This window comes from Mustela nivalis (genome assembly GCF_964662115.1).
Source record: "Mustela nivalis genome assembly, chromosome: 12".
Lineage (NCBI taxonomy): Eukaryota > Metazoa > Chordata > Mammalia > Carnivora > Mustelidae > Mustela > Mustela nivalis.
In genome coordinates, this window is record NC_139031.1 from 82,682,199 (window position 1) to 82,697,362 (window position 15,164).

Below are 15,164 nucleotides of genomic sequence, written 5' to 3' on the forward strand. Positions count from 1 at the left end.
CACAGGGCTGAATAAATATAGAAGGTCCTTAATAAATAATTAACTGGGTAAATATATAGATTGTACCCTAGCCAGTTAAGGGTGTTTAGTAATGTACTTAAACTAAATATTATTCCTATATCTTTCTACTTTATGAAATATTTTTATGTATTATCTATAGTATCATCATTCTCTTTCTTTTAAAATAATCTATCCAGTCACCTACTTGTCCCTTTACAACGAGAGAGTGTCACAGCTTAAAAGCACATGAGGAGAGAAAACAAAATTAAGAGATTAATTAGATATTTTTAGTCAGAAAGTTAAAAGATTTTGTCTAAATTGGTTTGACTGCATTGAATGGAATGAAGAATAACAAACTTCATTTTTAAAAAAAGTTGGGGGGTGCCTGGGTGGCTCAGTGGGTTAAAGCCTCTGCCTTCAGCTCAGGTCATGATCCCAGGGTCCTGGGATTGAGCCCTGCGTTGGGCTCTCTGCTCAGCCGGGAGCCTGCTTCCTCCTCTCTCTCTGCCTGCTGCTCTGTCTACTTGTGATCTGTCTGTCAAATAAATAAAATCTTTTCAAATAAATAAAAAAATAAAGTTGGAAGAAGATGGAGGAAAATGAGGCATAAGGTGTGCAGAACATGTTTGACAAATTTGTTGGGAAAGAATGCTACTTGTAACACCATATTTGATACACACTTCGCCCAAAGTTTTTATAATTATCATTCTCGTATGAGGGAAAAACAGCCAGATACCCCCTTCACAGCTATAGGAACCCAGGCTCAGTAAAGGTAATGATCTATCCCTCCAATAAGAGGTAGAGCCAGGGATGGAATCCAGGTCTTCGGAGTAAATACAATTGCCAAAGTGTAAAGCGAGCCTGCCAGATTTAGAGAATTAGGGTGAAGAGTGTACCTGGCTGGAATGAAGGGGGTATAGAGAAATGTCACAGGACATCAAGTTAAAGAAATAAGTAGGAGATAGATTATAGGGTACCTTAAGTAATGCAATAAAGAATTGGGATTTTTATCAATATCAATTATTTTGGAATCATTTTTAAAGCCAAAAATTCCTTTTTAAAATAAGAAACCTTATGAGATGTCAAGATGCAAAACAAATTAAAAGTAGATGGTTTCTCCAACTGAAGCTATTCCCCCTTCCTGCCCCTCAGCTTCTGAGGAGAAAAGGTAGAAAACTGCAAAAACAAAGTTTAAACCAAGAAAAGTTTGAAAAGGCAAGAGCGCTGATGTGTGTTTGGGCAAGGCCGTGACAGAGCTAGTGGCAGAGGGACCCATCGTGGGCTGCAGAGAGCGCGGACACAGGGTTGCCATTGGGAGGGGAACGCACAGATGTTGGGGACAGGAGGAGAATCAGAACAGAGCCAGGAAAAGTTCAAAGATTAGCTCATGGGCAACTGCAGAATGTGACTTTACAATCACAAAAGCGGTAAAGGTGAAGGAGAAGGCTGCTGGCTTTGACGAAAGGCAATGGTGTACTTTTACATGTGTTTTTGTCAGATAGATGTTTCCTCTACACTGTGCTAGGGCCAGAGAATGGAAGTGAACCCCTTTCTCTTCTACCAGTTTGCTTTCCTTTTTCAAAGAAATGAAGCAAAAATGCATGGCATGAGTCAGAAAACTGTGCTTCTTGGCATATTTCTAAAAAATTTCAAGTGCTTAAGGTTTCTTTCACCTGAAAGTTTAACATGAAAAATATGCAGAATCCTCCATGATCCCCTTCTAAAAAGGAAAAAAGAAAGGCCATTTCCATTTTTGTAAACTTTCTGTTCTTCCTCTGGACAACTAGTACATTCATTTTTCTCTTTAAAAGCTAGTTGTTCCCAGTGGCATTAAATACAACTTATTTTTAGGATAATTACTGTGAAATCCAAGATTTTTTTTTCTTGCGCTTTAGAAACTAAATGATAAAAGTGAAACGTGAGGGATATAGACATCCAATCAAATCCAGTAATTCTGATGCATGTTATTCTGAGAATCAGTAACAGGTCTTGGCAAGCTGCGTGTGAAGAGTACAGGCTCCTCTTCCTCTGTTTCTGAAACTGGTGATGCAAGCGCTCCCACCCTTTTCTGAGAACACAGGACGCCTGACTCAGGCAGGCAGCAGCGGTGGCTCTTAAAACCGTGCATCCCTGCTGGGGTAAGCACCGCCTGCAAACATGAAGCCCGCCAGCTGGTGCTGGCTGAGCTCGGCTGTCCTTGCCGCTTTCAGCTTGTTGGTTGCAGGAAACAATGAAACGGAGGAAATTAAAGATGAAAGGATCAGGGATTCCTGCCCAGTGAGACTAGAAAGCAGCGGGAAATGCGAGGAGGGCGGCGAATGCCCCTACCAGGTGAGCCTGCCCCCTTTGACGATTCAGCTCCCCAGGCAGTTCAGTAGGATCGAGGAGGTGTTCAAGGAAGTCCAGAACCTCAAGGAAATGGTAAATACCCTGAAGAAATCGTGCCAGGACTGCAAACTGCAGGCTGACGACAGCCGGGCCCCCGGCAGAAATGGACTGCTGTCACCTAGCCCAGGATCCCTGGGAGAAGCTGATGACAACAGAGTACAAGAATTAGAGAGTGAGGTGAACAAGCTGTCCTCTGATCTCAAGAATGCAAAGGAGGAGATCGACCTGCTTCAGGGTCGCCTGGAGAAGCTCAATCTTGTAAATATGAACAATATAGAAAGTTATGTTGATAGCAAAGTGGCAAATCTAACTTCGGTAGTCAACAGTTTGGACGGCAAGTGTTCATCCAAGTGTCCCATTCAAGAAGAAATACAGTCACGTCCAGGTAGGTACAATGTCTTCTTATCACTTGTTCATGAATATTATATAGCTACACAGTATCTGTAAACATTAACCTGAGCAAATAAGTTGAATACATGACAGATGAAATAAAGTAAGCCTTTTATTCATCAAGCTAGTACAGGAAAAACTAATATCTTTGCAAATGTGACCACAGAAACAATCTAAGACTAAATTACAAAAATCATAATTAGTTCTGTATCCTGTGAAAGCACTTCCAATTTCAAGGAGCTTATTTGCTAATGCCAGAGCTACACACAAACTGAAGAAAAGAGACATTATTTCTTAATGTTTCAGTGCATTTAACTTCTCTCTTCACTGACATGTTTGAAAACAATGGAGATAGTGCAACATTTCCAGTTATGCTTTGTTCGTTGGAAATCAGTTTCCTGTGGTTCGCTGACTACTCCTTTTCATGTGGCCACAAGGAATCTTTGAAAGATTTTACACTATCTGCAGTTCATAATCCCAAATATCTAGTGAAAATAGATAGAATAAAAGCAGCTATATGGCTTCATGTGTGTGCAGAACTTTTTGCTTCAAGTAGCCCCAAAACATTTTAAGGGGAGAGTTTTGGCATGCCAGAAGACCACAGACTTAACTACTACTTCTTTTTTTTTTTTTTTTAAGATTTTATTTATTTATTTGACAGACAGAGATCACAAGTAGGCAGAGAGGCAGTCAGAGAGAGAGGAAGGGAAGCAGGCCCCCTGCTGAGCAGAGAGCCCAATGCAGGACTCGATCCCAGGACCCTGAGATCATGATCTGAGCCGAAGGCAGCAGCTTAACCCACTGAGCCACCCAGGCACCCTTAACTACTACTTCTTACCTGCTTTACTACTACTATGCCCACAAACTTCTAGCTGTAGCACTGGTTCCTCTAAATTCTGGCTTTCTACCTGAGTTCCTGGGACCTGTTGCTGATGGTCTTGCTACACTTTGGAAAGGCATGCCTGCATTGAAACCTCCACTTACCATGAGTGTTAAGTTGAAGGGATATGGTGCCTGGGCACAGAGATCACATTCATTTGGAACAACCCCCCACCTTGTGCTCCAGCCCTAGGGAATCTGCCAGGGATCTGAAGGTAGACAGGGCTTTCAAGGACCACTGTTGCTAATACTTCTGGGAGCCTGTATCTGAATGTATCCTGCACTGCAAGGCAGAGGCTCACGTCTTAGTGCCATGTCTGGGCACACATTAGATTCCATGCTGCATGGCTACTTGTAATAACAGGTACAAGATTCAACCATCTATTTCTGTACTAAAAGTTTGGGGGAAGTATTGGAATATTTTGAGTTCTAAACACACATGAGTAGATTTTTTTTGTGCCTCTGAGTAGTTCATATTAAATTTGCCTTATCTGGCCCAGATCTTTCTAAGAAATATTTGAGAGTAAATATCTGTATTTGATTCCTACAGATCCATGGTAACCGATTATTATACTTTCCCTGGCCATAACCACCTATTGTCTCTTTCTAGAAACCAAACATATGAAACACTGGCTAAACACTTCCCAAGTAATAAATTTAGGTTAAGAATACTGGTATATTATTAAAAAAAAATTTTTTTTTACTTGATCTTCTTTATTTAGTTGTCAAGTGAGTAAAACAAATGGGAATTTATGATCCATTCTGTATGTTAGAATTTTAACACATCATTTGGAACATATGTCCTCTAAAACTTTATGATAGAGGAGGGTATTGGCCTCTTGAGGTGAAAGGAAATAGAAAGAAATTTGTGCTTTTTCTCTATATGTGGAATGCAGTTCAGGGGAGTTGGAAGCATCTGACCTTTAGGACCAAGGAATGCAGTAATTACAAGAACAAGGCTCACAGCCAGCCAGATCTCAGGATGCGTCCTGGTTCTGCCTCTTAATGCTTCTGTGAACTTGGGCGAGTCACTGACTCTCTTTGAGCCTAAATGTCCTCACCGACAGATTGGAAATAATATCTACATCATAAGGTCAATGTGCAGAGTAAATGTGAAAATGTTAAGTCTTTGGCAGAATGCCTAGAACACATACATAGCACTCACTAAATATTAGCTACATTACTAAAACTATTTTATTGATGAGGATCTTGTTGTACATTGTGAACATTAGCACTACGATTACCAGCCAAGAGTCATGCTGGAGAGCCTTGACTGGTTTTATAACACCAAGTTCTTCTTCTGAGGCCTTAAATAAACATTTGCTAAACAGATTCAAGTAAGTTTTGCAGAGCAAGGTTGCATTAACACCTTCGATTGAATTATCAAACTGCTTTTGTAAATATAAAGAATTTTTAAGATGCATAGTTTTTATTAACAGAGTCCAATGCCTTTCTCTTCTTCTCCCTTCAGTTCAACACCTAATATATAAAGATTGCTCTGACTACCACACAATAGGCAAGAGAAGCAGTGAGATCTACAGAGTTACACCGGATCCCAAAAACAGTAGCTTTGAAGTTTTCTGTGACATGGAGACCATGGGGGGAGGCTGGACTGTGCTGCAGGCCCGTCTCGACGGAAGCACCAACTTCACCAGAATGTGGCGAGACTACAAAGTAGGTTTTGGCAATCTCCGAAGAGAATTTTGGCTGGGGAATGATAAAATTCATCTTTTGACCAAGAGTAAGGATATGATTCTAAGAATAGATCTCGAAGACTTTAATGGCGTCAAGCTCTATGCCTTGTATGATCAGTTTTACGTGGCCAATGAGTTTCTCAGATACCGTTTACACGTTGGGAACTATAATGGCACAGCTGGAGATGCCTTACATTTCAGTAAACATTACAACCATGATATGAAGTTCTTCACTACCCCAGATAGGGACAATGATCGATATCCCTCGGGGAACTGTGGGCTCTATTACAGTTCAGGCTGGTGGTTTGATGCATGTCTTTCTGCAAACTTAAATGGCAAATATTATCACCAAAAATACAGAGGTGTCCGCAATGGGATTTTCTGGGGCACCTGGCCTGGGATAAGTGAGGCACAGCCTGGTGGTTACAAGTCCTCCTTCAAAGAGGCCAAAATGATGATTAGACCCAAGCACTTTAAACCATAAATCACTAATGCTCATTTCTCTCAGTATTCATTACCTAATAGGGCAATTAATTCTTTCAGCACTTTGGAATGTATTTCATACTCCTTTTCTATGACTAAAAATTTATCTCTTTAAGCAGTGGGTTCTTATGCTACACAGCATTTGAAATAAAGCTAAAGAAACATACATTTTAAAGGAGTTCTTTGTTGCTGTTACACTGTTATCCACATGAATACTTGCAAAAGCAAGTGGGATTATTGAGAATTACCCAAGTAGATTTATGATTTTTCTTAATTTCTATAGTTGAAAAGCTTTCTATTTACTTGTATTACTCACTATAATTATGAAATCATTGTTTATTTAGCAGGCTGAATTCTTAGACAAGTAATCTGAATTTTTATTATGACTTAGAGGCATTTAAAGGTTGATCACTCTTTTTAGGCTGTCCTCAGTTATTGGGTATTTCTTTGTCTCTGAATACCCTAATCCATATTCTGAGATAACCTTTCTCAATTTGCGACATTTACTTTGGCATATATATATATATATATATATATATATATATACCTATATATATATATGTAAAACCTGTCCAGGTATTATTTGTGAAATGTAAAATATTTGTCATTTAAAATATTTTAAAAGTGTTAGCATGATGTCACTCCTAAAAGCATTCAGAAAATTCAACCATAAAGACCCTGTTTTAAAGGTAATTAATTCACAGTTAATAATGCTTTAGGTGTTGCATGGTGAAAACTGCTTTAATATAAAATTTAGCTTCCTTTGCTCTGTATGCACAACGGTTTTTAATTTAAGATTGTTCACTACTGTGTATGACTACTGGTAGGCTTTCTTTGGAAGGATAGGTATGGGTGGGGAATAAGGCATGTATTTATAGACTAGAATATTCTGAAGGCCAAAGCATTCATATCCAAAGCAATAATTTCATTAAGTGATTCACTTCATTAAAGCTAAGTTTTATGGGACATATAAATTTTGAAATATATAGTACTTCAAATATTATGTATTTTAATCCTAACTCTGGTGTATTGCTTATTTTTTTTTAGAAATTTAAATACAAGTGTTTATTTTTTTAACCAAACTAAAATATCTAAAACTTTTATAATTCACCAATTCTGGAGTGTAGGTATCACTTTTAACTACAAAAGTAGTGTGTTAAATTTCATCACCGTAAAAAGAGATCATTTCAGAGAGAACAGTAGAATTCTGTTGAACATTGAAAAAATACTCTAGAATAAAATTTGAATAAAATAATGTATATGAGTCATAGAAATATAATTAATCTTTAATTACTAGTTTGTTTCTACTGCCATAACCGAGTTTTCAAAATAAACGCACAAAGATGCAACTTTACTCCTTTGAAAATGATTAAGGAGGATAGTTGCTTTAGGTAACAAATTAACTTTTTCAAATATTGCCCTTTACAGAAAATTCTAACCAAAGAGAAGCATGATATTCTTTTTTAAAAATATATGTATGAGATACAAAGTTTTCAGGTATAGATGATAAAAATTAGGTTATTATGAACACTATTAAAATGTTAAAGCAAGATAAATGCAGATAGAATTATGAGACCAAAGTATAAAACATCATTGTAGATTTCAAAGACTTCATATCTACTCAATAGTTTAATAAATATAACTGATTTACTCTTCATTTCTCTCTTTTAAAAAAAGATTACACAGATTTTTATATTATATAATGTATTTATTTCAGATAAGAAGATTTTCATTTATTATATGTAATTATTAATATGTGTAGGTTTAAGTAAATTTATGTGATCAAAAACTGACTCATGAGGCCAGATCTTATCTTCTAAAACTTCTATTTCTCACAATGAAAAAAAGAAAAAAAATGGACTCTTCACAAAATAACATTTCTAAAGAAAAGCAGCTCATACACTGAGTGTCCATCAACTTAATGGGAACAGGGTATCATTACAGGAGATTTGACAAATAATTCATTAATCCATGTAAATACTCAAAAGCTTGTCCTCTTATCTTTCCACCTTTCAAAGGATCAAATTTTATTTTCCATTAACTTTTATGGTATTTTCCTAATAAAAAGTCTTGTGACATAGAAATTCCTTTTTAGAATCATTTCTTTTTTTTTATTTCATGTCTTTTATAGAATATATATTATACTTTGATCATCTTTAACATGTTGATGAAAATAGATTATATCTGAGAGTCTTTTGCCTTAACTATTCACTAATGTATGTAAATGTTCATAAACATGGATTGATTATTAACAAATATTTCAGAGTCTTTGTTCCATTTTAAACGCTAATATTTATCTTAAGACTTTATTTCTAAGCTTTATCATTCTTTGAAAATGTTGACTAAAATTAGTCCTTAGAAATTCCAAGTGAAACTAATTCACTCATTGCTGAGAAGAAAAATTAAATTTTTCTTATAAGCAGTAACACTTCAAATGAACAGATGACACATCTGTCCAGTAAAAAAAAAAAGAGCTTAAGTATACAAAGTATGAAAGATATCCTAGAAACAAAATTTTCCAGTCCTTATTTTTGAATGGCTACTCAAGGAAAGTTTTTAAAAGTAAGAGTGATGGGTAATGTCATCATGATAAGCTTTTGTTTATAATTCTTTTTTTTTAATGTATAAATAGGCTTATGTCTTTAACAATCCTGTAAAATAAAAGTTTTAATCTTCACAATTGTTTATTTTTGCAATGTGGAAACATTAAATATTACTGTTTGTAAAATAATATATATATATATATATTTACTCTTGTCTGAAAAGTTACATAGTGTTTACCTAATTAGACTTTACCTTTGACTCTATAAAGATTTTAACGAGTGTTCTTTCATTAACAGGAAAATAGGCAAATACAGGAACACCATTCTCTTATTTCCCTCCAGAATACTGTTGACACATTGGAAATAAGAAAGTTTCAGTTTCCTTTTGTAGCATTCAGCTCCATCTTTTTCCATCATATAGTGTTGCTGCACTGGCTCAGCCCTTATCAACTCCTTTGGATAATGCAAACGCTTTCTCACGGTGACCCATGCCCCCAGTTTCAATCTGTTGCAAAACACCCTCCATTTCACTGTCAGAGGGACTATTCAGAAATGCAATTCTGATCATATTATTCCAGCAACCCCTCATTTCCTATTGTATAAAAATTCAGCAAATAAGCCCCTTGGTGGATTGGTCTCTGCCTCCCCTTTCACTGTCCTGTCTGCCACTATGTATACTCCTGCCACACTGAATGCCTTGCTGTTCTCAACCATTCCCCATGTTCTCTGTGTTGTTTGCTATTTGGGATATACTGTTCCCTTGGTCTGGATAGAATGCCATGCTCAACCCCAGCTGAGTTTTGTCCTGTCGCTCATGATTAAGAGCAGGGACTCCGGAGCTGGACTTGCTAGATTTGAATTTCAGCTCCACCCTTTGTAAGCTGCGTGATCACAAGCAAAGACTGTCTCTTGGTTCTTTCAGTTTTAAAAGGGAAAACAGTAGAATCTGCCTGGGGCAGGGGGGTGGGGGTGGGGGGGAGAATCTGCCTGATACAGTTACTGAGAGGGTTCAATGAGATAATATACAGGAAACACCTAGAACGTGTGTGTGCACCTGGGCGTGTGTTTATCTTCATCATCCAATATAGTTATCTATTTGGGGCAGTCTGTTCTGATAACATTAGGAGGGGGTTGTTAACTCTCTTCTTGGGTCCTATACCATCCTATATATTCCTTTTATATATATAACATTATTCAACAAGGGTTCTGCCTTGATACCAATCTGTTTGGCTAGGATGTAGAGCCAATTTGAGACAGTGTTGTTACTCAACACATTCATGAGTGTGTTACTACAGATAAAGAACTGTAGCCTGAAGAAGCTGGAGTTGTAACAGGGGAAGGAGCAGATACTGTCAAATGGGAGGATTTGGGAGATTGTGAATGCAGGCTAATACAGGTGAAAAGTGGTTGAAGCCGGAGGGGAAATATGGCAAGAGAGGATATATGGTGGATTGGGTACATACACCAGCAGGCCTTTAGAAGGGGTTCTGGGAACATGCCTGTGGACACAGTCATGCAGAAGGGTAAGGCAATACCAGAACAGACAGCAATTGGTCTATCTAACTGTGTTCCTAAAGAAAAAAAGGTTTTTTTCATACTTGTTATACCATACTGTAATTTTGAAATTAATTTTAATCAAACAGAATCCATGAATGCTTTAGTTTAAAAAAAAAATCACAATTAGACTAAAGACCCCTTTGCAAACTACCTTCAATTTCAAGGTAACAGGGCAGAGGTGGCTGAGTCCAAACTGATTTCACTCTGGGTCTTGTCAAAATGCGTTGTCTACGGAATCATATCTGTGCCAGGTTTCTCTTGTTTATTGACTGGGAAGAATTGGAAGTGAGACTAGAAATGAGGAAAATTGGGCTTACTTTGGAGAACTTAGTCCCCGGAATTCCCACATGTTCCTGAGCCTCCTTTGCTCTTTAAAGTGCCCCCCCCCCCCCCCAGTGAGAAGTCTCCTCTTGCTGGAAGATGGTGTTGCCTTCTTTTCTGAGGGAGAGATATTAATTGTCCCTTTAGGCTCCTTTATTCCACTCCTTGGCCTCTCCACACCTGTAACCAGGGCATGCTCTCATGTCAATTGTGAAGTCAAATTGGAGGAGAAGCTAATACAGAAATTTGCTAGTTTTTATCAGTAGGAAAGGAAAACATGTGAGGACAGATTTTGAGATTGCGTGACGAAAGGAGAAAAAACAGACTTTCAGATGTGACTGAATCTATTGATATGGGTATATTTACCAGAATTTCTGGTTTCAATGGACTAGCTTGAGCAGATATGTTTGGTTCTAATAGTTTTTGATCAGTTAACGCAAACCTAGTTTCAACAGCAGCTTCATGCTAACTAAAATGAAGAAGCCAGAAATGCCTTGGAATTAAAGGACTTAAGGAGATAGAAATGTTAGAGTGGATTCAGGTGTAATTCATTCAAAAAATATTCAGAGTGTATACCATGTGCCAGACAGTCTTCAAGAAAGCCAGAGATATATTAGTTATCAAAAACCCTATACTCAGGGAGATTATATCTTATCAGAGGAAATGAATAAATAAACAAATAAGAAATGCCATAAAAAATTCAACAAAAAATTCAACAGAGCAAAGGAGATAAGGAGTATAACAGGAAGGATGTTATTTTACATAGGCAGTCTGGGAAGACCTCCCTGAGGAGGTGACATTTGAACAGAATCTTAAAGATAGGAGAGAATGAGTCAGGCAGATAGCTAGAGGATATCTAGGCAAAGGAAGCCAATCCCTTGGCTGCTGGGATCTTAAAAGGATCACTCTTGTTGAGTGGAGACATGATGGAAGCATGAACACTAGTCTGACAGTGTTTGCAGTGATCTTGGAGAGAGATGTGTACCACAGTGCTTGCAATGAAGTGGGTCCTTAAAATAAAACTGGCCAAATTTGCCAATCAAAGATCGGGGGGACAGCGAAAAGAGCAGAGGTATCACAAGGACAGGATTTTGACCTGACCAACTCTGAGGGATGGAGCTGCTGTTAATTGAGGTGGAGAAGGCTGCGGGGGTAGCCTGTCCGGAAAGTGTAGCGGGGGTTGGGTAAGGGATGGTGGTCAGCAGTTCTGAACATTCTAAGTTCAGATACTGATAATACACCAGAATACATTTCTAGGGACATCTGGGTGACTCAGTCGGTTAAGCATCTGCCTATGGCTCAGGTCATGATCCCGGGGTCCTGGGATCCAGCCCCCCATCCGGCTCCCTGCTCAGCAGGGAACCTGCTTCTCCCTCTGCCGCAGTCCCTTACTCATGCTCCCTCTCGCTCCATTTCTTAAATGAATAAATAAATTTTTTTAAAAAAAGGAAATCAATACATCTCTATCTTCAGAAATACTAGAATGTAGACGGTAATCCATCCATGGGCCTAGATGGGATCACTAGTAATTAAGAGGACCCGGAGCAAAGACTTCCAAGGAAGACCAGCTGGAGATAAGGAGGAACCAGCATGGTGGCGCTCACCCGCCCACCCTGTAATGGTTGTTTCAGAAGTCACACAGCTGTTGCCCTATGGGGAGGGTAGAGATCTATTCCCGCTGCAGCAGCTTTCTCTAGATTATTCTACATTTAGATGTACTTTTCCCTGCTTCTGTCAGCACCACTATTTTGAGGAGTTACTAGATGTCTTAAAAGCGGTTATGGTAGTCTAGACACGGTATTCCAGAAATCACTGCTCGCGACTTAGGCAGTCACTTCACAGTGAAGGGAGGAGGCAATGATCTGTGGAAGCCTCAGATACTGCATCTTCTGGGAGGCAGCACTGTGTGTTATCATGTAGAATACTGTGTGTTGTTGTTGTTTTAGAGATTCATTTATTTATGAGAGAGAGAGAGAGAGAGAGAGAGAATGCGTGTGAGCCGGGGAGGGGCAAAGGCAGAGGCAGAGAGAGAATCTTAAGCAGGCTCTATGCCCAGTGTGGAGCCCAACATGGGGCTGGATCTCACAACCCGGAGATCACAACCTGAGCCAAAGTCAAGAGTCAGATGCTTAACTGACTGAGCCTCCCAGGCACCCTGGATTTGATGTGTTTACGTGTATGTGTATATATATAGCAGAAGAATATGAACTAGGTCAAAGAGCTAAAAATGTTCTTTGTTAACAGTGTAATGCCCAAGTTTGAGTAATCAGGTTATAGTCATTTTAAATCATTAGGGTACAAGTTTGCTATGATTATAAACCTTTACTTAACCAGAGGCTGGTTTTACTCTTTATTTTTAGACACAGTGATACTAAAATTTGTTTTTTCCAAAAGTTATCCCAGTTAGCAATAATAGAAATCTTGTATATCTAGTAGCTTTCAATGTGAAAATAGCTAGAAAACACACTAGAATATCTGTATATCAATCTGACTGGCAATTCCCACTTAATGTAGGGTCTGAGTGGAAATGAGTATAGTCATATGTAGATGGGTAGGGTCCCCTGTGGTGTATACACACACATAAACACACAGACATACATGTATGATACACATGCAGGTTTATGTATGTTATTTGTAACACAGGCTATAATACACAAGGAAACCTGTCCATTCAAATAAAATAGATACGCAGCTCATAGAGTCAAAAGTCAATACAACAAAATCACCATGGGGCCAATAGCTAGCTTATTTTGAATGATGCTATTTAAAATAGATTGCCATAAAAGAATTTCAGATAGTTTTCTTTAAATCCCCTATAACAAATTCTATGCTATTAATGCTGTCGTTATTCCTTGAAATGTCTCTTTTTTGCTGCCTCTCTTCTCCAGAACCCCCTAGCATGGCTCCTTCCACTTTGCTCCTTCTATTCCTTGACAACTTCTCTGTCAGGTCAGCAGCCTACTGTCCCCATGTCCATATTTAATTCTGCCTCTGCACTTTTGCTCACCTAAAGTCCCAGGGGTAAACCAAAATTAAAAACATGATCTACCAGTGCAGGGCAGAGAGCTGACCAGAAGAAATTGGAGTTAGCACAACATACAACGTGAGGCATTCAAATCTAACTTATAAAAAATATCACATTGGATCATTCTCTGTGAATTCCAAACAACATAAATGAACAGGAAATACAGTATTTTAAACATAAGGGAGTCGCATCCTTTACTGTATGAGCTGGGTGATTTTGGATTTTATTTTTGAAATATAAAGCTACTTACTAGTTCGAAGTATTTTAGCCTGCATTCATATTAAACAATCATACTTTAAAAAAAAAAACATGATCTAGCAAATTCACAATCAGCATCTTTGTAGACATCACAAGGTATCTCAAAAAGTTCTATATTATTTTATTAGTCATTTTCAGAAGGAAACCTACACAAGACCTCTGAGGAAATAAACTCTTCTTTCAAAATTCCCCCCCAAAAAACATATTTATAAATAAATGGCCTTTTTGTCTTAGCCTCTTAAGATAACTGATGTTATGTTTATATTTATTATTTCAATAGAAAAATATATCATTTGCTTACTATATGTGTAGCATGACGCTCTATATTTATCAAAGTATTTTGGATATGGTTTTTTCCAAATAATAACTATATCAACTCTCAAAATTTGAGCTGAATCTCTAGCATCCAAGGCTTTCCCAAGTAATTAAGGATGATTCTATTTAAGATGAATTGCTTTTCAATTACAAAAGGCTTCATACGAAGTTTCACCTCATCTGGGATGACTCAGAATCTGAAAACTTGTTCGGTTTTTGTCTGGAAATTGGTTTTCTCATTTTCTGTGGGAAGCAAATAGCTTGTGTTTATGTTGTGAAAGCTTATCAAAGAACGGTCCACAAAACTACTTGTTTACATTTATTTGCCATTCAGCAATGATAGTATCACATTATTTTAGTTAATTAAGTAAGCGGTTTTAATTTTTGTTTAGAGATTCTTGCTTCTGAATACTAATAATGATAAGCAGCTGTCACTTGCTGAGTGCCAATCATGTGCTGGACATTTTCCTTGGGGCATTTCCAATGTTCTCTCTGCTATGATTAATGCTGCAATAGGGAGGTCATGTTCTACACTCATTAAGTCTTCCCCGAAAAACCAACCAACCAATCAACATTTGCTCCCTGCAAACTGTTTATTATATGTGGACCATTACCCATTTTCAGCTTTCCTGGCTTTCTTGGTATATTTCTTATAAAACGGGCTAATTTTCCATGACAAATTACCTCTGATGATTCCAAGGTCAAGTACACACAGAAGTAAATCTCAGGGATGCCTGGGTGGCTCTGTTAGTTAAGCCTCTGCCTTCAGCTCAGGTCATGATCCCGGGGTCCTGGGATCGAGCCCTACATTGGGCTCCCTGCTCAGCCAGGAGACTGCTTCTCTCTCTCCCTCTGCACCTAACCCCACTCTTGCTCTCTCTCTGTATCAAATAAATAAATAAAATCTAAAAAAAAAAAAAAAAAGTAAATCACAGTGTTACCCCTGCTCTGGCTTTCTGTGTGAATTTTTAAAGTGGAAACTGATTCCAATTAAATCTCAACTAGGTGAGGCATATATTTTTTTAAAATTTTACCAATTACATAACATTCTACTGACAGGAGATATTTTAAAAATTAATACATTTTCAAGTGTGTTAATGTCCCTACTTAACCTAGCTGTTAAAAATTATTTTCTTCCTGCAGCTAAGTCAGAATTTATAACAGCTCTGACAGAAAAGGCCAAACAAGTATTCTTATGCTCTCCAAATACTATTTTACTTCCATGGTTACATGGCAGAATTCACTGATGAAAACATTCTGCTTAAGCACAAATCACTTTGTAAGTTCTTTGGAAGCCATTTATCTTGATGA

General features: G+C 37.8%; 2 protein-coding genes across 2 annotated transcripts in view; one reads left to right on the top strand and one right to left on the bottom strand.

Annotated features, from left to right (window-relative positions):
- The window catches only part of CCDC146 (coiled-coil domain containing 146), a 119,439-nt gene that overhangs the window by 65,115 nt on the left and 39,160 nt on the right, over positions 1-15,164 (bottom strand). The window lies entirely within an intron of this gene.
- Positions 2,000-7,918, top strand: FGL2 (fibrinogen like 2). Its single transcript, XM_082691915.1, has 2 exons — positions 2,000-2,773; positions 5,129-7,918. The coding sequence occupies exons 1-2, from the start codon at positions 2,158-2,160 to the stop codon at positions 5,833-5,835; spliced, it is 1,323 nt and encodes a 440-aa protein (XP_082548041.1). The 5' UTR covers positions 2,000-2,157; the 3' UTR covers positions 5,836-7,918.